The 21649-nt window shown below is 49.1% G+C and overlaps 2 protein-coding genes across 2 annotated transcripts; both read left to right on the forward strand.

Moving 5' to 3' along the window:
• The first annotated feature begins 4077 nt into the window (after window positions 1–4077).
• Window positions 4078–10077, forward strand: Lefty2 (left-right determination factor 2). Its single transcript, NM_177099.4, has 4 exons — window positions 4078–4403; window positions 5105–5351; window positions 5566–5811; window positions 8420–10077. The coding sequence occupies exons 1-4, from the start codon at window positions 4154–4156 to the stop codon at window positions 8781–8783; spliced, it is 1107 nt and encodes a 368-aa protein (NP_796073.1). The 5' UTR covers window positions 4078–4153; the 3' UTR covers window positions 8784–10077.
• A 5166-nt stretch (window positions 10078–15243) lies between these two features.
• Window positions 15244–19058, forward strand: Pycr2 (pyrroline-5-carboxylate reductase family, member 2). The gene is made up of 7 exons (NM_133705.2): window positions 15244–15500; window positions 15714–15784; window positions 16844–17023; window positions 17133–17354; window positions 17565–17657; window positions 17760–17923; window positions 18447–19058. Exons 1-7 carry the CDS (start codon window positions 15434–15436, stop codon window positions 18610–18612), a joined length of 963 nt encoding a protein of 320 aa, NP_598466.1. The 5' UTR covers window positions 15244–15433; the 3' UTR covers window positions 18613–19058.
• The last annotated feature ends 2591 nt before the right edge of the window (window positions 19059–21649 follow it).

A 21649-nucleotide genomic window follows, 5' to 3' on the forward strand; every position in this document is an offset into this window, starting at 1 on the left:
TTCTGTCTGCGTTTTACACTGCCCTGCCCCCATTGGACCCCGAGTCGTCTGGGTTCCCAAGCTGCCTGCTGCTGATGGATGGCATCTGGCAGTAAAGCCAGCAGCAGACAGAGTTTGAGGTGTGGGAAGAGCTATGACCTTTGAGTGTCTGTGTATCAGTCCCGTGTGACCCTGGAATGCTGCAGCCCCTCCGAGACTGTTTTCTCTGTACCATCTACACTGTCTGGATAGTTAGTTTCTGCTCTGAGATGTCTGGTTCTACACACTAGCAGGGAAAGAGGATGGTTTGTCTAGACCAGTCCTTCATTGATACTGAACATCACCAGGCGATGATGATGGGGCGTTCCCTAAATTGGGAAGGGGGCTTAGTTTCTCAGTGTGGATCACCTATGCACGCCCCTAGAGGTCACCCCAGGAGTGCTCTGGGGAAGGGTTCGCCAATTCAGCCTCAGGGCCCAGGGATTCTGAGTCCCTAAAGCGACTCCCAGGTATTCCAGGTTTTTTCTTTTTAACTTAAAAAAAAAAAAAGGTGTTTTTATAGGCTAGAGAGATGGCTCAGCGGTTATGATCACTGGCTCTTGTTCCAGAGGTCCTGAGCTCAATTCCCAGCAGCCATGTGGTGGCTCACAACCATCTGTAATAGGATCCGATGCCGTCCTCTGGTGTGTGCCCTCTTCTGGTGCGTCCGAGGAGAACCACAATGTACTCACATACATAAAATAAGTAAATATAAAGATATATTTTTAAAAAACAAGGTGTTTTTATTGGGGGCGAGGAAACACACATATGCAGTAGACACACAGAGAAAAACACTCTCTGCAAAGCAGAGGACGGATTCAGAAAGCTGAGATTCCCTATCCCAGGTCCTTAGCGAGGCCAAATAATGACTATGCAGTTCCTCTTCTACCCAGGGCCCAATTCTGAACTTCCTAGGCTTAGCTATTCTATTGCTGATCACTCTGGGTGCCCCAGAAGGCCTCAGACCCAAGGTGTCCTTGAGGTGGCGGTAGAGATCCCCTGTGTACATCTGCAAGTCAGAAAGCATCTGCCCCAGATGCCTGTCCTTTGGCTCTGGCACAGAAGGTCTTACTGAACACAGCAGGGCCTTGGGTGTTACATTTTGACACGAAGCCAGCTACGATGATAAGCCACAGGGTTTCCTTTCGCCCATTGCAAGGGTGGTGAACTCTTGCATATTTAAGGCACACCAGCCCAGAAGAGCTTCCAGGGACGAAGGACCTCACGTTCTGGTGGCCTGTAAATGTGACACCTCTGTGCCGTTTGGCTTGACTAAAGCCCCAAATGTTAGCATCCTATAAAGTCCCTTCCCTGTTAATCACTTGCAAAGGAAGGCAGCGGCGGTGTTCCTTTTGAAGAAAGCCGGATACAGAGTGGGGGTCTTATATTTCAGGGGCTCCTCATTAGGAGATGTGAGCTCCAGGATGGGATTAGATTTTGTTTTTCTGTTTTTCTGTGCTGGGGGATGGAACTCAGGACCTTTCGAATGCTAGGTGAGCGTCCAGACACTGAGCTACCCCCAGCCCCAGATGAGACATTTGAAGTCCTTCTGGGGCATTACCTAGTTTCCTTGGAAACAGAGGTGGGAGATAAGAGAAAAATGACTGAGAAGCAGGTCTGTGACCCTGGGACTTCCCTCTCTGGGGCCAGCTGCCTGGATTTCTATATTTCCTCTTACTTCAGCCTGCCTATCCTGTGACCCCTCCAAACTCTCTGTCATATATATCCAAATAGCCCTAACTTTGGCAGTCAATATCTGCCCTTAGACAGGTCATGTAACAGTTTTACGCCTCGGTGTCTTCATCTATTAAGTGGAAATAATAATGCAAACCTCCCTGTCTACCCCAGGGATAAAGAGTTAACAATGCCAGGCATGGTAGTACATGCCTAGAATCTCTGCACCAGGGAGGCTGAGGTAGGAGGACTTTGAGTTCAAGGCTAGCCTGGGCTACATAATGAGACCTTGTCACAAAACAAAACAAAGCCAACACACACACACACACACACACACACACACACACACACACCCCAAAACCACACACACATCTTGCATGCATGATTTATTATGATTAGGGACAGATTTTTTTTTCTTTTCTTTGACGTGGTAGAGATCAAAACCAAGGACTTGCAAATGCTGTACTAGAGACTTAGACCCTTAGCCTTATCAGAGTTATTTCTGCTCCTCTCTTTTTTTTTTTTTTTGGGTTTTTTTTTGAGACAGGGTTTCTCTGTATAGCCCTGGCTGTCCTGGAACTCACTCTGTAGACCAGGCTGGCCTCGAACTCAGAAATTCTGCCTCTGCCCCTCGAGTGCTGGGATTAAAGGCGTGCGCCACCCTGCCCGGCAGTTATGTTCCTCTTCTAAGTTCTGAGCCCACCCACTTACTACTATAAATCTTCTACATATATTAATATGTACGTGAGAATGTGTACATATGTGTGCTCGTGCATGCACTCGTGTGTGTGTGTGTGTGTGTGTGTGTGTGTGTGTGTGTGTGTGTTTGGGCTGTTACCCAGAGCCCTTGAACCTGAGAGGGTTTTCTCTGCTCTCAGGGTTGTTTGAGAAAGGTAGAACACAGCGCATACACACCCAGGGGCCAGTGTCCTCCTGGGAAGGCAGAGAGGTGATCCCTGTCCACCAGGCCCTTTGGCCCTTAAGCTCCTCTGTGGCCATTGTTCACCTCTCATTGGCTACAGGAAAGGTTTCCTTCTGCACACACTTAGACCTCTGAGCCAGAGAGGCCTTAGGGGGCAGATGCAAATATCTGTATCGCAAGGTCTCCTCTAACTGCATACTGTGACAGGACAGGTGACTTTGTCCTGTAGTGAGCTGACCAGCATCTGAAAGATGCACTTGCAGCTAAAACCTGCCTCGTAAGGGCTGTGTGGAACCCTACTCCCAGCTTGGGATGGGGCCTGGCACACATGATCACTCATACGATGGATGTCTGCTGAGGATGTATCTTGCATGCGCATATGTTATGTATTTGTTTTGAGACAGGGTCTTCTGTCATTGTCAACTGCTCCTTTAGATAATAAAAACACAAGGCATTGAGAATTTATAAAATTTACCAAGTATCAAGACCCAGCTGTTGTAAACTGGGAGCTAGAAGAAGTAGGGCCAGTCAGGTGCCTGCAGCTGTGGACTGGACATGTTTCCAGGCAGATTTGGCCTCTGGATGGTTTCTGTCTCTAAGTCTGTGGTATGAGCAAGACACAAGCCTGAGCGCTTGTGGTATGAGCCTAGTGGGCGAGCCCTCCCAGAAGGAGTTGCTGTCTGAAGAGGCACATTCTGTGGCACTCTGAGAGCAGAGAGACATGCGCAGTCTTCATGTTTCCTGAGACTATGCTAGCAAAATCTCTAGTTAGCGGCATCTGTCTTCCTCTGGCATGGGAGGGGTGGGGTGTGATGAGGACCGTGACGAACCTGGACAGACCCGTGGGGGTACTGAAGGATGTATACGGTTCCTTTGACTCCGGGGTATCTGTGGAATTGACCAGAGACAGCTGGAATACAGGACTCTGCCCCTCTTTGTTCCTCCACGGACAAATCTAGACCTCCACTGGCCCATGGAGAATCTTCCAGAGTCTTAAACAGGTCTGGCATAGTGATACACAGCTGTAGTTCTAGCATGCAGAGGATGATGGGAGGAGGATTATCACAAGTTTGGGGTCCGCCTGACCTAGAGTCGTTTCTGAAGAATTCAGCCCAGCCATGGCTATGCAGGTAATATAGTACTTCAACAACTGGTGAAAGAGTCTCTCTGTTTTTTGCCCCGAGGAATTCTCTATCCCACAAAACAGACGGTGATATTATCAGATAATTCCAACAAGAGCGAACAGTATCGTTGAGAGGCAGTGACCCCACAGACAGAAATCTCAGTCCGTGTGTCTTCCAGACAGCTCTCTGTGTCCTTTCTTAGACAGCCCCTCCTCAGGGCGCAGGGGCTTGTCTCATGCTGAGTTCCCAGGAGGTCCCAGGGGTGTGACCTTTCTTGTCCTTCCTCCCTGCCCCCCACCCCAGGGCCAACTATAAAGAAGGCCAGTGCCAGCCCTCAGCAGACCGTCTAGGTCCCAAGAACTTTTCAGGGCACTTTTAGGGACGCATATATCCACGATTCCTCCTGGGCAGCGCCATGAAGTCCCTGTGGCTTTGCTGGGCACTCTGGGTACTGCCCCTGGCTGGCCCTGGGGCAGCGATGACCGAGGAACAGGTCCTGAGCAGTCTACTGCAGCAGCTGCAGCTCAGCCAGGCCCCCACCCTGGACAGCGCGGATGTGGAGGAGATGGCCATCCCTACCCACGTGAGGTCCCAGTATGTGGCCCTGCTGCAGGGAAGTCACGCTGACCGCTCCCGAGGCAAGAGGTTCAGCCAGAATTTTCGAGGTGAGCTCTTCCTGCTGTCCCTGGTCTCTAGACAGGGCAGACTGACCATGCCCACTCTGGTGATGTAGACCCTTTCTTTGTGTGTGTGTTGAGAGGTGTGACCAAGTCCTCAGGACTCTCAAGGCCAGGAGGAGATATACATCAGGCTGGAGTGACTGACAAGACCCAGACTCAGAGAAGAATAGAGCAGGGCAAAACAGGATCATAGGGTATGGGTAGGTGTAGCAAGGACCCAGTTCTTCTGGAGACAGTAGTGTGACTTCTGGGGTGACTATCTAGGACCATCTGGGACAGTGGCCAACTGTGTCTTGTGCTATGAACACTGAAGTAAATTACTGGTTGAAGCTACTTTGGGTTAAAAGCAAACAAAACGTCCAGTATTCTGAGAACAGTATAGCCCGCTAGTGAGATGCAGGAGCCTAAATGGAGCCTCTCCCCGTTAGGGCTGGGATCAGAAAGAAAGCCAGATCCATGACCCGGCTTCTATAAGGACCCTACTCTCTTCAGCTTCATTACTTCTGGATCCCAAAGCTCTTTGTGCTTGCTTGGGGAGGTTTAGTGAACAAGCTCTTGCTGGAGATTTTAAAAAGGCACAGAACTGTAACGGCTCTGTCCTGGCCTCCTTCAAGTACAGTGGCTCTGCCATCCTAGAGGTCTTGTGATACCTGGAGAGGCCCGGCTGACTCTGTCCTTGTCCACAGAGGTGGCAGGCAGGTTCCTGATGTCAGAGACCTCCACTCACCTGCTAGTGTTCGGAATGGAGCAGCGGCTGCCGCCTAACAGCGAGCTGGTGCAGGCTGTGCTGCGGCTGTTCCAGGAGCCTGTGCCCAGAACAGCTCTCCGGAGGTTTGAGAGGCTGTCCCCACACAGTGCCCGGGCTCGGGTCACCATTGAATGGCTGAGAGTCCGTGAGGATGGCTCCAATCGCACTGCCCTCATCGACTCTAGGTAGGGGATGCTGCTGGATGCTGTTGTTGCTGATGTGTGTGTGCGCGCACGTGCGCGCGTGTGTTGGGGGAGTTGGGAAGTGAGGGACTCGCCCATGCAGGGGGAGGGGAGCAGCAGATGATAGGGATGGGTACCGGACGGGACAGACTCCTCCTTCAGGGCCTCCCTAACAGCCTGCCAGTCCCCTTGCCTGACGCGCACTGCTGTGTCTCAGGCTCGTGTCCATCCACGAGAGCGGCTGGAAGGCCTTCGACGTGACCGAGGCCGTGAACTTCTGGCAGCAGCTGAGCCGGCCGAGGCAGCCGCTGCTGCTCCAGGTGTCGGTGCAGAGGGAGCATCTGGGGCCGGGGACCTGGAGCGCACACAAGTTGGTCCGTTTCGCGGCGCAGGGGACGCCGGACGGCAAGGGGCAGGGCGAGCCACAGCTGGAGCTGCACACGCTGGACCTCAAGGACTACGGGTAGGCTGGAGGTTGGGTGGCTAGGGATGCAATAGACCCGGTCCTCCTCCCTCTCTGCCCCCAGCCGCGCCGAGATTTTGTACCAGCTTAGGTGTGAACTGTGTAGGCTGCCCCGGGAGATGAGCCATTCCTACCTATAATACTTTCTAGCGGTGCGTTTAGAAATGGTATTATAATATTGAATTATAACATTCTATTTCCACTGTCCCCTTCAAGAGTAAGTCTTTGAAGATTTTTAGCTTCAAGCCAGGCATTGGTGGCACATGCTTTTAATCCCACACTTGGAAGGGAGAGGCAGGCAGATCCCCGAGTTCGAGGCCAGTCTGGTCTATAAAGGATAGCTAAAGCTACACACAGAGACATCCTATTTCAAAAAACCCAAACCAAACCAAACCAAACAACCAACCACTAAAAACAGAACAAACAACAACAAAACCCATCTTATTAGGCATATACTTTAAACATTTGTATTTGCTACTATTGCGCATGTGTGTCCGTGTGTACACACTGTGTTCTACTCTGTCACCTTTATATGAGTTCCAGGGATCCAATCCAGCCCAGGTCATCAGTTTTGCATGGCAAGCTCTTTACCTGCTAAGCTACCTTGCCTCCCCTGCATATACTCTTTGTTGTTGTTAAAAATTCTTTATTTTGGGGGAATTTTATTCATATATACAATGTATCTTTATCATAGCATTCTCTACTCCCCATCTTGCTCCTCCTGATAAGCATTATAGTGTGTGTGTGTATAGGGGTGTGTGTGTGTGCATATATGTGGTATGTGTGTTGTGTGAAGTATGTGTGCATGTGTATATGTGTGGTATGTGTGGTGCATGTGGAATGTGTGGTGTATGTGTGTGTGGTGTGCATGTGTTGTGTATGTGTTGTGTGATATGTGGTGTGTATATGTATGTGTGGTATATGTGTGTGTAGTGTGTATGTGTGTGGGGTGTGTATGTGTGGTGTGTGTATTTATGTGTGGTATATGTGGTATATGTGGTGTATGTGTGTGGGGTGTGTATGTTTGTGGGGTGTGTATGTATGTGTTGTATGTTTGGTGTATGTGTATGTAGTGTGTATGTGTGGTGTGTGTATATGTGTATGTGGTTTGTGTAGTATGTGTGCATGTGTATGTGTGGTGTGTGTATATGTGTAGTATGTGTGGTGTGTATATATGTGGTGTGTGTGTGTATATGTCTGGTGTGTGTAGTATTTGTGCATGTGTGTATGTCTGGTGTGTGTATATGTATGTGTGGTATGTGTGGTGTGTGTATATGTGGTATGTGTATGTATGTGTGGTGTGTGTGATATGTGTGGTGTATGTGTAGTGTATATGTGTGGTGTGTGTATGTGGTGTGTATGTGTGATGTGTGTAGTATATGTGCATGTTGTGTATGTGGTATGTGTATATGTGTGGTATGTGTAGTATGTGTGCAAGTGGTGTGTATGTATGTGTGGTATATGTGTGTGTGTGTGCAGTGTGTATGTGTGGTGTGCATGTGTGTATATGTGGTGTGTGTGTGTGTGTTTGTGGTGTGGGTGTGCTTGTTCTATAGCAGGCATGTGGTGGTCAAAGGATGACCTTGAATGTCAGTGTCTACCTTAGGCCTTGTTTGAGAGAGGGGTACCTTGTTACTCAGCATGAAGTTTGGCTGCAAGCTTCCGGAGGTTCTCCTGTCCCTACCTTCTCTTTTACTTTAGGGTTATATTGATTACTGAGGCACACTACCTGCCAGCCTTCTGTGGGCACTGGGGATTTGAACTCAGGCTGCTCTCATATTTGTGCTCTTCCCCCATTGAGCAATCTGCCCAGCGCTTGTTTTGTATTTTGAGGCATGGGTCTCATATAGCTCCAGCTGCTCTTGAATTCTTTACACAGCTCAGGATGACCATGAACCGCTGATCTTGCCATCTTCTCCTCCCTAGTGCTGGGGTTACAGGCATGCGTCACCAGGTCACCAGCAGCATGTGCTTTTAAAAGACCTTCTCAGTCCTCACTACTATGTAGTTGGCCGGGAACTCTGTGTAGGTCAGTGTGGCCTCAGCTTTATAGATCAGTCTGTCATTGCTTCCCGAGTGCTAGGGAGATTAAAGGCAGGCATTACCATGCTCAACTTCACTAGGTATTATAGGTAGCCAAGTACGGTTTAAAGCTTCTAGGAGGGTGTGCATAGTTCATATGTACAGGCTGTACCGTTTTGGTATCCTTGGGCTTTCTGGACGCCATCTCCCATGGACACTAGTCACTGAGGACAAGTTGCTTAAGACCAGGCCTTTGTCGTGAAGTTCGGTTCTATCTAGCTCTGCTTTTCACTTGTTCTCCATCATGTCACTGAGCACCTTTGGGTCTCAGAGTCCTCAGGTATAACAAGGCTAAGACCAGAACTCCCTTCAGGATTCCTCTGAGGATGAAGTACAAATATCACCCTAGATAACACATAGGCCATATGTAGTTCTGGCATACCAAGACTCTTAGTAAGCACTTTATGTTCTAGACATTTATTTGTTCTTTAATCTTCACAGTGTTCTCTTTGAAGACCTTGGGAAATGGTTGGTAGGACTTCCTTCCCTGCCCTGTCAGGTGACCTTTGCTCTCTCACCCCTACAGAGCTCAAGGCAATTGTGACCCCGAGGTACCAGTGACTGAAGGCACCCGATGCTGTCGCCAGGAGATGTACCTGGACCTGCAGGGGATGAAGTGGGCCGAGAACTGGATCCTAGAACCGCCAGGGTTCCTGACGTATGAATGTGTGGGCAGCTGCCTGCAGCTACCAGAGTCCCTGACCATCGGGTGGCCATTTCTGGGGCCTCGGCAGTGTGTTGCCTCAGAGATGACCTCCTTGCCCATGATTGTCAGTGTGAAGGAGGGAGGCAGGACCAGGCCTCAAGTGGTCAGCCTGCCCAACATGAGGGTGCAGACCTGTAGCTGCGCCTCAGATGGGGCGCTCATACCCAGGGGGATAGATCTGTAGTCTCCCTGTCCACAGATGTATTCTCAGTGAGCTTGTCCTAACTTAGTGCTCTCGTCAGACCTTTGCTCTACAGTCTTGGTTTTCTTGTCCATCACCCAGTTTAAGCACTTACATGGGTAAATCATGTCACTCCAGTAGGACACACTGACCCCACTTAGCCAAGGACATGGCTATGCAGTGAACAGGTTCGCATCTGAGTCTGTTTTCTGGCCAGAACTCAGCTTAATGTACAACAAAACCCTACGGTGAGAACAGGGGAATCAAAAGCTCGTTTACTCTTACACCGTGATTACTGGCATCAACGTACCATGTCAGGGACTGCCCACAGCAGGCTGGGAGGGAGACATCTCAGAAGCCTGCGGCAGCTCCTTGTGAAAAACCGTTGTTCCCATTTCTCCTAACCTTAGCCCTAGACAAGAGCTGTATAGATTTCATGTGTGTGACTGCTTTTCAGTTGGCCTTGGTGTTCATAGTTATTCTATATTATTTGACTTTCCTACTCCTTTCTCCTTCTGCCCTGGTGAATTCTATGAAACTAGATGTTCCTTGATGTAATGATTCTTAAACAATTAAAAAGTTGAGGCATGGGACACAGCACAGCACAGTCCTGATGGCCCAGGTGCATGCTGTAGATGTATTCTGTGTGCTCTTATCTTGGAAACAATGCAATAACTTTGCAATGTTAGTTCAGATTAATGTTTGACTTGCAAAGAAAGTTTGAAGAAATTATTAGAAAGTGAAATAGAGCCAACACTGGGATCCCGAAAAGAAAAAAGCTATTGAAGTTATGAAATAAGTTTTGCACAAAATTTGAGAGTGTTTCCTGGATAAGCAAGTATAGAATACATAAAATCTTATATTAGTAAAACTAAGCCAAAACACCGGGACTCTTAGGAGGGTCACTGCGTGCAATGTGCAGAAGCAGAAAGCTGGCAGAACTGCCGAGTTAAGGGTGTACCTGAGTCTTTCTGGCCATTGCCTGGCAGCTTTGCCCATGTCATTTATTGTCAGAGCTTCACGGGAAAATGCAAGTAGCCGACTTCGGAGCTCTGAGCTCTGGAGTATAATAAGTCAAAAGGTAAAGTTTAAATAATGATAAGTTTGCAATAATTATTATTTTGGCCAGAGGCCTGGGAATAGGGGAAGCTTGAAACTCTGGGGGAACAATTATAATTCTTGATTCTTTGTGTGATGTGGGTATTGTTTTGAATTTGATTTGGCAACGATTATACAATGTCTTTTTTTCCTATCTGCATTTGGAGTATCAATAAAAGACTGGGGCAAGAGAAAGGGAGAGAGCGAGTCATCGAGTGGAGAGAGTGGGGTGTGCATGCAGTGTGCGTGAGGTGAGTGTGGAGTGGAGAGAGTGTGAGGAGAGTGTATGGAGAGTGTGTGTGAGTGAAAGGGGAACGCACAGAGGTGTGTATGAGCATGAGAGTGAAAAGAAAACTGCACAGGAGAAAAGAGCGTGTGTACAGCCTCAAGCTGCAAACAAGCAAGCAAGAAATAGAACACACACACAAACACACACACAGAGGGAGAGGGAGAGAGAGAGAGAACAATTTTAAGCTTCGAAAAATTGCCTGTCAGTTTGTACTCGGAAAGTTGTCAGTGTCTGTTTATTATGTGCCTTCCAGATATCCCTGCTTCCAGTTGAGAACTCCAATCCTGTGTCGAGGCTGGACCCCGACAAGTGATACATAAATTAATTTACACAAAACAGAACAAAGCAAACAGAACTCCAACATGCCCTAGATAGGAGAATATCTGGAAAGAGCCCACCAGGTACTGACCCATTCCAGACTTGTTTTCCTCTCTTGAAACAAGGTCTCAGTATGTAGCCCAGGATGGTCTCTAACTCAAAACCACTCCTGCCTCTGCTTCCCAAGAGCTGAATTAGAGGCGTTCACTGTCATGATCAGCCCACCATAGACTTTCACAAATACTCTGAGGCCCTGGTTCTAAAAGCACTAAGAGGTGGGGAAGAGGAAGGGCTATAGGCTGGGATGCTGGCCAGGAAGTCAAATATTTAGCTTCCAGAGCTGACCACAAGCAGGCGACTCAAGGCAATGCGGAAACCTATGAGTTACTCAGGTGGCTTTAAAAAGGAGCAGTGGTTGTGCCAGGCGTGGTGGCGCACGCCTTTGATCCCAGCACTCGGGAGGCAGAGGCAGGCAGATTTCTGAGTTCAAGGCCAGCCTGGTCTACAAAGTGAGTTCCAAGACAGCCAGGGCTATATAGAGAAAACCTGTCTCAAAAAACAAAAACCAAAAACCAAAACCAAACAATCAAACAAAAGAAGCAGTGGGCTTCAGCTCAGAAGCACCACGGCCCAGGGAACAGGCAGCCCTGAGCATTGCGTTCTACTCCAGAGTCAGCGCGACCCGGGTGTGTTTAACATCCCCCTAGAGAACTACCTTCAGCAAGAATATACTTCAACACGGTGCCTTTTTCATATTTAGCAAAACAACAACAACAACAATGAAACATAGATAATCTGAAGAAACAAAGTTAAAGGGAAGCTTTTTACCGTGTCTTACGTCATTTCTAGGACTCTCAACAGAAGGGGATGATGGGTAATGATGACAGCCTGATTGGATGATACAGGGATGATCAAAGTCTCTCCAGTTTGGAAGCTTGAGGACCACAGTAACTAAGTTTAAATTCCCTATGCAAGCTCTCATTGGAAACTAGTATTTTGAGCATTACATACACTTCCTCTTTAGAAAGTATCTTGACCCTTGCCAAGGAGAGGAGGCTAAGGTTGTGTGGTGGGCGAGCATTTGTGGAGCTAGGCTAGGCAATAGTGTATGTCTATCATGAGTATCACCACTTAAATCTTTGTAACTAAAGCCAGGCACGGTGGCACACACCTTTAACCTCCACACCCAGTAAGTAGAGGCAGGTTCGTGACCAGCCTGGTCTATGAAGCAAATAACAGGTCAGCTAGGGCTGTTATAAAGAGAAACTCTGCATTGAAAGTCTTAAAAATAAACAACAAAAAATAAATTTTTGTAACTAATGCACAGAGACTAGTCCTTTGAATCTTTAGTAGAGTAACTTATTTATGTGCTAGGCTGTTTTTTAAGAAAGCCATCCGTGGGGATGGGGAGATGGCAAAGCACTGGCTACCCTTCCAGAGGACCCAGGTTCAATTCCTAACACAGATGGCAACTCACAATTGCGTGTAACTCAATTTCTACAGGATCCAACATTGTCTTCTGGTCTCTGTGGGTACTAGGCACGCATGCAATACACAGATATACATGCACACAAATTACCCACGCACATCAATAAAAACACTTTTTAAAAAGGAATTCTACCCACGGTTGGACAGAGAGAACAGCAGATTCCTTGTTAAGAGTAAGGGAAGAGTAGAGATTAAATACCCTTTTCTGGTCTGGTTTTGTTGGTGCCTTTTTTTTTTTTTTTTTTTTTTTTTTTTTGCTGGCGTCTACAGCCATTTCTAGTTCCTTAACACTAGGTGGCGCTCTGAACCTGTTTGCAAATTAATTCTGCTCTTGCTCTAGGAGCTGGTGCAGAGGCAAGGACCTTTTTGGTGGAAAAGCCAAACTTGTCAATCTTTCTTTGGTCTGTCTGAATTTCCTTAGTTGGTATGAACAAATATTTCTTTTACACCTCTACAGGAAAACCCACGAAACTCTATTTCCTTCTTAAGAGAAGGAAATAATTATAGGCAGCAAGCCAAACCCCATTAGAAGTGGAACTTTAAATTTTTCAATTTTGTATTTGTTTGTATAGTCTTTTGTTTTGTTTTGTTTTGTTTGAAATAGGGTCCTATATCTTTTATAGCCCTGGCTGTCATGGAACTCACTTTGTAGACCAGGCTGACCTCAAACTTAGAGATCTGTCTGCCTCTGCCTTCAGAGGACTGGGTCGAAAGGCTTGTGTCACTACTGTGGCCCAGCTTACTCCAGGCTACCCTTAGCCACACTACGTATCATTGGTTTGCATGAGGTGGTTACAAAAATCCAAAGATGAAAAAGTTTCATCAGTTTTGTCTTTAAAATTGGTTATCTTAGTCTGTCCTACATAGGAAATAATGTTGCCTAATCTTTTGTTGGTTTGTTTGAGACTTGGTCCCCAGGCAGGCTGTATAGACATGGGTGACCTTGAACTTGTGCCCCTAATAACCAGCCTCTCAAATGCTGGGATTGCACCATCTCATGGGTAATGCAGTGGAGGGGAAGGAGCCCCGTCCTTCATGCACGATACTGAATGAGTTATATTCCCAGCCTTCCAACAATAAACTGGAACTTTAATTCATTTTTTCTTTTTTTTCTAAAGATTTATTTATTTTATGTATATGAGTACCCTTTAACTGGTTGTGAGCCTTCATGTAGTTGCTGGGAATTGACTTTAGGACCTCTGCTTCCTCTGGTCAACCCCACCCACTCTGGTCTGCCCCGCTCGCTCTGATCAACCCTGCTCCCTCAGTCCCTGCTTGCTGTGGCCCACAGATTTATTTATTATTATAAATAAGTACACTGTAGCTGACTTTAGACACACCAGAAGAGGGTGTCAGATCTCATTATGGATGGTAGTGAGCCACCATGTGGTTGCTGAGATTTGAACTCAGGACCTTCGGAAGAGCAGTCAGTGCTCTTACCCACTGAGCCATCTCACCAGCCCATAATTTATTTTTTCGAGGCAGGGTTTCTTCTGTCATATATCCCAGACTGGCCTGGAACTCTCAAACATCCTGCCTCTGCCTCTAGACTCCAGCCATTGCAAGATCTGCACAACCTGTCCTGGCTTATCTCGCTGAAGTGTTCTAACAAAGACATCAAGATTTAAATCTATTCTCAGATGTCTTCAAAGGAAATAGAGAGCTATTCTCCAAAAACTGTCATATTGGTTCTCCTTCGATGGTGAGACTGAAGACGGTGAGCCCACGCCTGATATGTAAAAGGCCGGGGTTTCATCTGAAATACTGAAAAAGAAAGAGAGAGAGAGAGAGAGAGAGAGAGAGAGAGAGAGAGAGAGAGAGAGAAGAGAAAGAAAGGAAAAAAGAAAGAAAGGAAGGAAGAAAGAAGAAAGAAGAAAGAAAAAGAAAGACATAGCTTTCTACTGAACCTAATTTTTGGGTAATAGACATGGATTCCTGTGTAATACAGGGAGCTAAGGGAGGGTTGGCTGCTGCAGATTGGCCATCTGCCTAGCCTGGGACACCTCAGTACTCTGTCCCATTGTCTGGTTCTTCCTAATTCTCAGAAGGGGCAGGCGTGTTACTTAAGGATAAGACAAGGGTGAAGGCCCTGAGGCACTGATAAAAATGATGCTGGGGGCGGAGAACCCGGGGAGAGGGGAGGGAGGAGGCTGAACTGGTTTTCCTATTGGCTGGGAGGTCCGGAAGGGAAGGGCTGGACGGTAGGGTCAGGGTGGGGCACTCCTGGAGGGTGTGTCCCAAATGGCTGGGTGGGAAGGTAGCTATTCATCTACCTCACTGTAGCAGAATACAAGAAAGCAGATAGTATGTATGTAGTTTCCAATTCTAGGAAGACTGGTAGGAAGGTCCATTGAGTTCAGGAACTTAAGTCTAGCCTGGGCAACAAAGCAAGAGATTCTGGCCAGAAAAAAAAAATCGTTCCACTTTAACTGTTTGGTTCGTCCATTAATGGAATAAATACACGTTAGAATCTTGTGTAAAATAACGTTTCGGTGGCGTTGGGAAACTGCTTATGATTGGTATACTATAGAAATGTATGTACTACACGCCTATAATCCCATCCCTCAAGAGGATGAGGCAGGAAGGTCACTAGTTCAAGAACAGCCTGGGCTACATAGTGAAACACTTTCCAAAAGTCAAACCCAACTTGTGGCTGTTCCTGAGCCCTCTGGTGCGTCTGGACATGTTTCGAGAAATCTTTCTGGGAATAAACAATACAATTCTAATGGAAGAGAGGAGATGTCACTGGTGATTCGGGACAGCTCCTGAAAAGCTTCGATGCTGGGTCTCTTTGTATACTCTAAAACCACAAGGTGGGGTGGACAAACAAGCAGTCATTTCTCACTGTCTCAGCTGTTTCTCCAGGTCGCCCTGTTCCGGGTAGCAAGAGAAGTCATGCTTGGCCAACAGGCCGTGCAAGCAGTGCTTTAAGGAAATCACTAAATAAATCAACAAATCATGATCTAGTAATTCGTCTTTTCTACCTAGTTCTACTTCGGAAGGAGCATGCCGAAGCTGGCTAGCTGTAGCCTGGTGTCCATGAGGGGTACATCTCTAATAGGCGTTTTGGAGATCTCACTCCTGAACCAGAGTTAGAAACCAACTCTTCTAACCAGGAATTACCAGTGTCCCAGGCAGGGCCAAGCAGACCCGCACCAGCGGAGCTAACAGGTTCCACCCGCTGCGCGATCAGGAGGCGGGCGCACGGCCTGACGGCGATGCCGATTGGTCCGCCCCAGACCCGAGCCTCGGATTGGTTGCCTTGGACACGTGGCCAACCGGAGGCTGCGTATTTGGCGGTGGATGCTCTGGGATACTTGGGGCCTCTCTAGCAGTTCATCTGGTGCATCCCGGTTTGAAAGCTGTTCCGAGCAATTCGGGTCCATCTTTTTCCACGCGCGGACACTGACCCCGGGATCCCCAGAGTCCCCGGATCGGCGCTCGCCGGGATCCTGCGGCCATGAGCGTGGGTTTCATCGGCGCAGGCCAGCTGGCCTGTGCTCTGGCGCGGGGCTTCACGGCCGCGGGTGAGCGCGTGGTCAGCCTTCCCTCTCACCAGAGTGAACGAGTGAGTGAGTGGGTGGGTGGGCGATGAGTGAATGTGAATGGATGGTAGATTTGCATCCATCTGCTGGGAGCATAGCGTCGGAGGCCGGCACTGCTAGAGCTGCTGTTGGCTTCCATTGATGGACTGCATGATTGGGCCATGATCTACAGTTGAAAAACTTTGTTTTCTGTAGGCGTCCTGTCGGCTCACAAGATAATAGCCAGCTCCCCGGATATGGACCTGCCCACGGTGTCTGCGCTCAGGGTAGGCTAGGAGGGATGGAGGGAAGTGGGCAAGAGGAAGAGGCCCAGGAAAAGCGTGTCCGGAGATGCCCTGAGTCTGGCAGGCTCCGACTCTCCTTTAGGGAAGTCATCATTGTAAGCCCTGCACCTTCTCTGAGGCAGCCTTGTGTGGTGGGAGCTCCCAGGCAAAGTTAGTGTCGGATCCTACTGGGGTGAAAGTAGGCATATAAGAAAGGTTCTTTTTGGGCTGGTGAGATGGCTCAGCGGGTAAGAGCACAGACTGTTCTTCCGAAGGTCCTGAGTTCAATCCAGCAACCATATGGTGGCTCACAGCCATCCCTTAACAAAATCTGATGCCCTTTTCTGGAGTGTCTGAAGACAGCTACAGTGTACTTACATATAATAAATAAATAATTCTTTAAAAAAAAAGGTTCTTTTTGTTAGTCTGCTTTGAATTTCACTGCATAGCCCGTGTTGGCTTCTAAGTCTGGAAAATTCTGCTTACCGATGTTGTAAATGACAGCGTTGCTAGGGGACTTGGTGAGTTACGTAGTTTCTTTATTCAATAAAGCTTAATGTCCCAAGTCTTCTAACATCTGGCCAATGTGGGACAGGTGAGCAGATGAAGCACTGTGGATACTGTTTGTGCCTAGTATAGGCTTATGTCCCCAACGCTGTAGGACCCCAGCTATGCACCTCAGAGCCCTAGAGGGGGCCCCGTGGAGACTTGTTACTCCGGTAAACAGCTGTGAGGTTGGGAGTGGGCTTTGCAGCTCTGCTTCCAGACTCTGGGTGCTCAGCTCTTTCCATCAGTTCTCTCTCACCTGGCAGAGAGGTTCGAGATTGCTGGGGTTGAGGGGACAGCCACTTTCCTGGCCATGGTGGAGCAGCTTACCATTTTGTACCTATTTGTCCGGTGGCAGGAAAGGAAAGCTGCCATTTGGGGATAGTCACGGAGCCCTGAAGGCACAGAACAGAGTGTTGGCTACAGTTGACAGAGAGGGTCTGCTATTCTATGGGTGGCACGGGCTCAGCCATATTACCTAGCATTACGGACAGGGTCCCCTACTCCTTACTGCAGAGGATGGGTGTGAATCTGACCCGAAGCAATAAGGACACTGTGCGGCACAGCGACGTCCTGTTCCTGGCTGTGAAGCCCCACATCATCCCCTTCATCCTGGATGAGATTGGAGCCGACGTGCAGGAGAGGCACATCGTGGTCTCCTGTGCAGCCGGGGTCACCATCAGTTCTGTGGAGAAGGTGCTGTTGCCCCGGTGCCCATTGTGTGAGAGGAGGGGTGGCCTGGGAGTGGCTCAGATCCGAGGGAGCTATGTCCTGGACACTCAGTTGGCTTGCTCTCCTCCTCTAGAAGCTGATGGCTTTCCAGCCGGCCCCCAAAGTGATCCGCTGCATGACCAACACGCCCGTGGTGGTCCGAGAGGGGGCCACCGTGTATGCCACGGGCACCCATGCTCTGGTGGAAGACGGCAAGCTTTTGGAGCAGCTGATGAGCAGTGTGGGCTTCTGCACAGAGGTGGAGGAAGACCTCATTGATGCTATCACCGGGCTCAGCGGCAGCGGGCCTGCCTATGTGAGTGGTTCTCACTTGCCCACTGGCTTGCATGCATCCTGGGCAGCAGGAGGGGCTGGCGGAAGAGAGGGCAGCCGGCACATCTCTTGGACATGGCTGGCTGGTGGAAGGAGCTGACCTTCAGGATTGGTCCCAGTCACCTGAGAAAGCCGCCTGTGGTGTGTGGGTGCGCGGATGCTTGGTTCCTGTGTTCAGAGAATATCTCCACAGGCATTCATGGCCCTGGACGCCCTGGCAGATGGTGGGGTGAAGATGGGCGTGCCGCGGCGCCTGGCGGTCAGACTGGGAGCTCAGGCGTTGCTGGTTAGTGTCTTTGCGCGGTTGGTGGTTGGTTTTAGGGTTGTGTTTTGGGGGAGGGGCACCGAGCTGGGCCTGGGTTGAGTCTAATGCTGCTTTGTATCTCAGGGAGCAGCTAAGATGCTGCTGGACTCAGAGGACCATCCAGGCCAGCTCAAGGACAACGTCTGCTCCCCTGGGGGGGCCACCATCCATGCCCTGCACTTCCTGGAGAGTGGGGGCTTCCGCTCTCTGCTCATCAATGCGGTTGAGGCCTCCTGTATCCGAACCAGGTGCGCGTTCTCGCTCTCCCCTGTCTGAGTTCTTCCGTTGGTGTTACTCTTGAAGATTTCATGAGCGCGGTCAGAGTCTGTGCTCTGTTGATAACCACAGTTTTAAGCTTCCTTTAACCAAGGGTTTGCTAACCTTTCTCTACTTAGTTCTTAGCGCACTTCTGATGGCTATGATTAACTTTGTTTATGTAGATGGGTACATTCGAGATCAAACAGTTAAATGATGGAGATGGGATTCAACTGCTGACTGGCTTCAAATTCTATAACTTCCCCTAGTTTTTTTTTTTTTTTTTTTCTTGTGTGGTCACCGATATCACTGGAACACTGTACCTAGCTTGGATCGCACCGGGGGACTGGGATATCCCCTGTTAGTTATTTGACTCTTAAGAAGCTTGGAGCTTCTCTGGTTTGGGATTCTGAGTCTTGGTGGCGTCGGGTTGAGAGTCTGGGTCTGTATAGCTGGGGAAGGCGCAAAGCTCTGGCTCCGAGGTTTATCATCTTCCTGGTGGGGCTTTGTTTACAGAGAACTGCAGTCCATGGCTGACCAAGAAAAGGTGTCTCCTGCTGCCCTTAAGAAGACCCTTCTGGACAGAGTGAAGCTGGAGTCACCCACGGTGTCCACGCTGGCCCCACCCAGCTCAGGGAAACTCCTTACAAGAAACCCCGCCCAGGGAAGCAAGAAGGAGTGAGGAGGACTCTGTAGGGTGTCCCTGTCCCCTGTAGTACAGGGAGGGGCAGGCTCAGGTCTGGGGGTGAAGCTGCTTACATCTGTTCACCTGGTGCCACCGAGTCCTTCTCCTGTCCCGTGGCAGAAGGTGCTCTGAAGAGGCGGCTGATGCCAGAAGTCAGCATGCCTCTCTGAGAGAGGTGGAGGCCTTAGAGTTAGCATCCCCCTCAGCGGAAGTCTGTGGAGAGCTTTAGTTAGATCCGAGGCTGCTTCAGATTGATCTCCAGGTGAGGTGAGAGGAAACGGGAATCCTCTGAATTAAAAACACGCAAAGAAGCCTGTGTCTTGGTGTTGCAGGTGGAAGTGTGGGGAGTCATCCTGTGACCTCTTGCTTAACTCTTCTGGACAGGTGACCCATTAGAAGGTGATGTTCAGGGCTGCTTTAATAAAGATCTTATTTATTTTTGAGTTCTAGTCTCACTGTGTAGCCCAGGCTGACCTCAACTTGTGGCAATGCTCTTGCCTCTGCCTCTTTTCTCCTCCTCCTTCTCCTTCTCCTTCTCTTTCTCCTTCTTCTCTCTGTCTATCTCTCTGTCTGTCTCTGTCCCTTCCTCCCTCCCTTCCTCCTCTCTCTCTCTGTCTCTCAGACAGGGTTTCTCTGTGTACCCCTGACTGTCATGGAACTCACTCTGTAGACCAGGCTGGCCTTGAACCTTGAACTCACAGAGATCTGACTGCCTCTGCCTCCCAAATGCTAGGATCAGAGGTGTCCTCCACCCTCACCCCTTGCGCCCCCTCCCCCCCATCACTGGCCTTTTCTCTACTTCTATGTCATAGTTTCTATTGCTGTGATAAGACACCATGGCCAAGGCAACTTGGAGAAGAAACAGTTTGTCTTGGGCTTGTGGTTTCTGAACTTTGGAGTCTGTGCTGGCAGAGGCACAGCAGCAGGACCAGCTGAGAGCACAGGAAGCAGGGCTAACCCTGATCCTCAAAGCCCACCCTGGTGCCAGCTTCCTCCAGCAAGGCCACGCTTCCTAATCTTTCCCACACACCAACTGGGGACCAAGTATTCCAATTCCCAAGACTTAGGGGAGAAATCTTGTCAGAAGCCAAGACCAGCCCCTGCCTGCACAGTCTGCCCGTGGCCTGTTCCAGGCTCCTTGTGTCCTACAGGACTCTCCAACCTGGGGCAGCCTTCAGTCCCCACTAAACACCGTGAGCTTTTCTGAGGTTCCCAGGAAAACGTTTACCTATTTGTGCCTCTGTTTTGCTTTTCTGAAACAGCAAGCAGTTCTACTTGACTGCTAACAGTAGATCCCTGGGGCGGTCGAGGCTGACTTCTCACTTGGTTTCTTCTCCTTTGGCAGGCATGGTTTTGCTAGTTCAAAGACTGAATGAACACTTTGGGGCTGGAGGCGTAGCTCAGTGATAGAACATTTACCTAGCATGCTGAAGCCCTTCCTGGCTTCTGTCCCCAGGGACAGAAGGAGAGAAAACAGAAAGATATGACAGTTCCTACACCCCCCACCCCCCCACTGTTCCTTTTATGGCGTGCAGAAATATAAACACACTCCTTCCATCCCGTATGTGACTGTTGCTAAGTAACACCCCAGAGAGACTGGAGAGTTATGGGTGCCCAAGGGCCTGGCTCTGTGGCCTTTCCTGTGCTCTGCTATCACTAGGAAGGCAGGTGGAATATCGAAGTGGTGGGGGCTGGGAAAGTGACTGGGTGGGAGAGTGTGTCTAGTGTGCTTAAGGCCCTGGGCCCAGTCAGCAGCACCAGCAAGCTTGATGTCTTGAGCGTTGGCCCCTGGAGCTCACATAAGGCAGCGGTGGGATGGGGGGCGGAAGAATAGACACCACATGCATTTATGACATGGAGGTCCATCTCCCTCCCCCAACACACACAGCATATAAAAATGGAATTTAAAAGAAAAGTAAATGAGAAGAGTATACAAGCTAGTAAGAGGGGAACCTAGGTGGGGGCAGGGCAGGAGCAAGACCTGTCAGGATGCAGCTCTTGATTTAAGACAGTATTGCTCTATAGAGCAGGCTGGTCTTGAACTCACAGCAATCTGGCTTCAGCATCTTTAATGCTGGGGTTATAGTCTCATTACATACTTTAGGTGTCACTGTGCAGATTTGAAAAACAATCCTATGAAAGTATGTCCTAGTCACCAAGTACATTTGGAGTCCCTGCGGTGCTGCAGGTGCGGTGACTGCAGGTCTGAATCCCTGGTGGTCAGGGCTGGAGCATACTCCAGCTGTCTGCCCTGCTTTGGTCTGAGCTATGTCCAGGAACATTCTTGGCATGAAAGTACCATCCTTTGCTCTGGAGAGATGGCTCAGTGGTTAAGAACACTCACTGCTCTTCTAGAGTTCCTGAGTTCAATTCCCAGCAACCACATGGTGGCTCACAGCCATCTGTAATGGGATCCGATGCCCTCTTCTGGTGTGTCTGAAGACAGTGTACACTTAACACACATAAATTCTTTCTTTTCTTTTCTTTTTTTTTTTTTTTTTTGGTTTTTTGAGACAGGGTTTCTCTGTGTAGCCCTGGCTGTCCTGGAACTCACTTTGTAGACCAGGCTGGCCTCGAACTCAGAAATCCGCCTGTCTCTGCCTCCCAAGTGCGGGATTAAAGGCATGCACCACCATGCCCGGCTACAAATAATTCTTGTTTTGTTTTTTGTTTTTGTTTTGTTTTGTTTTTGAGACAGGGTTTCTCTGTATAGCCCTGGCTGTCCTGGAACTCACTCTGTAGACCAGGCTGGCCTCGAACTCAGAAATCTGCCTGCCTCTGCCTCCCGAGTGCTGGGATTAAAGGCGTGCGCCACCACGCCCAACTCTATAAATAATTCTTAAAAGAAAGAAAGAAAACAGAAAATGCCTTGGAACAGGTGGGTAGACTGGTACTCTGGATCCCACCTCTTAGAAGCCCACCTGTGCAGCCAGGCTAGCCTGGGGTCCCTCCTGTGGGTGCCTGTTGACAATGGAATGGTTACCATCCACTTCTCCATGGAAGGACTCTCCCATGACCTGGGAGCACCTTGAGC

Source organism: Mus musculus, chromosome 1 (assembly GCF_000001635.26).
Source record: "Mus musculus strain C57BL/6J chromosome 1, GRCm38.p6 C57BL/6J".
Lineage (NCBI taxonomy): Eukaryota > Metazoa > Chordata > Mammalia > Rodentia > Muridae > Mus > Mus musculus.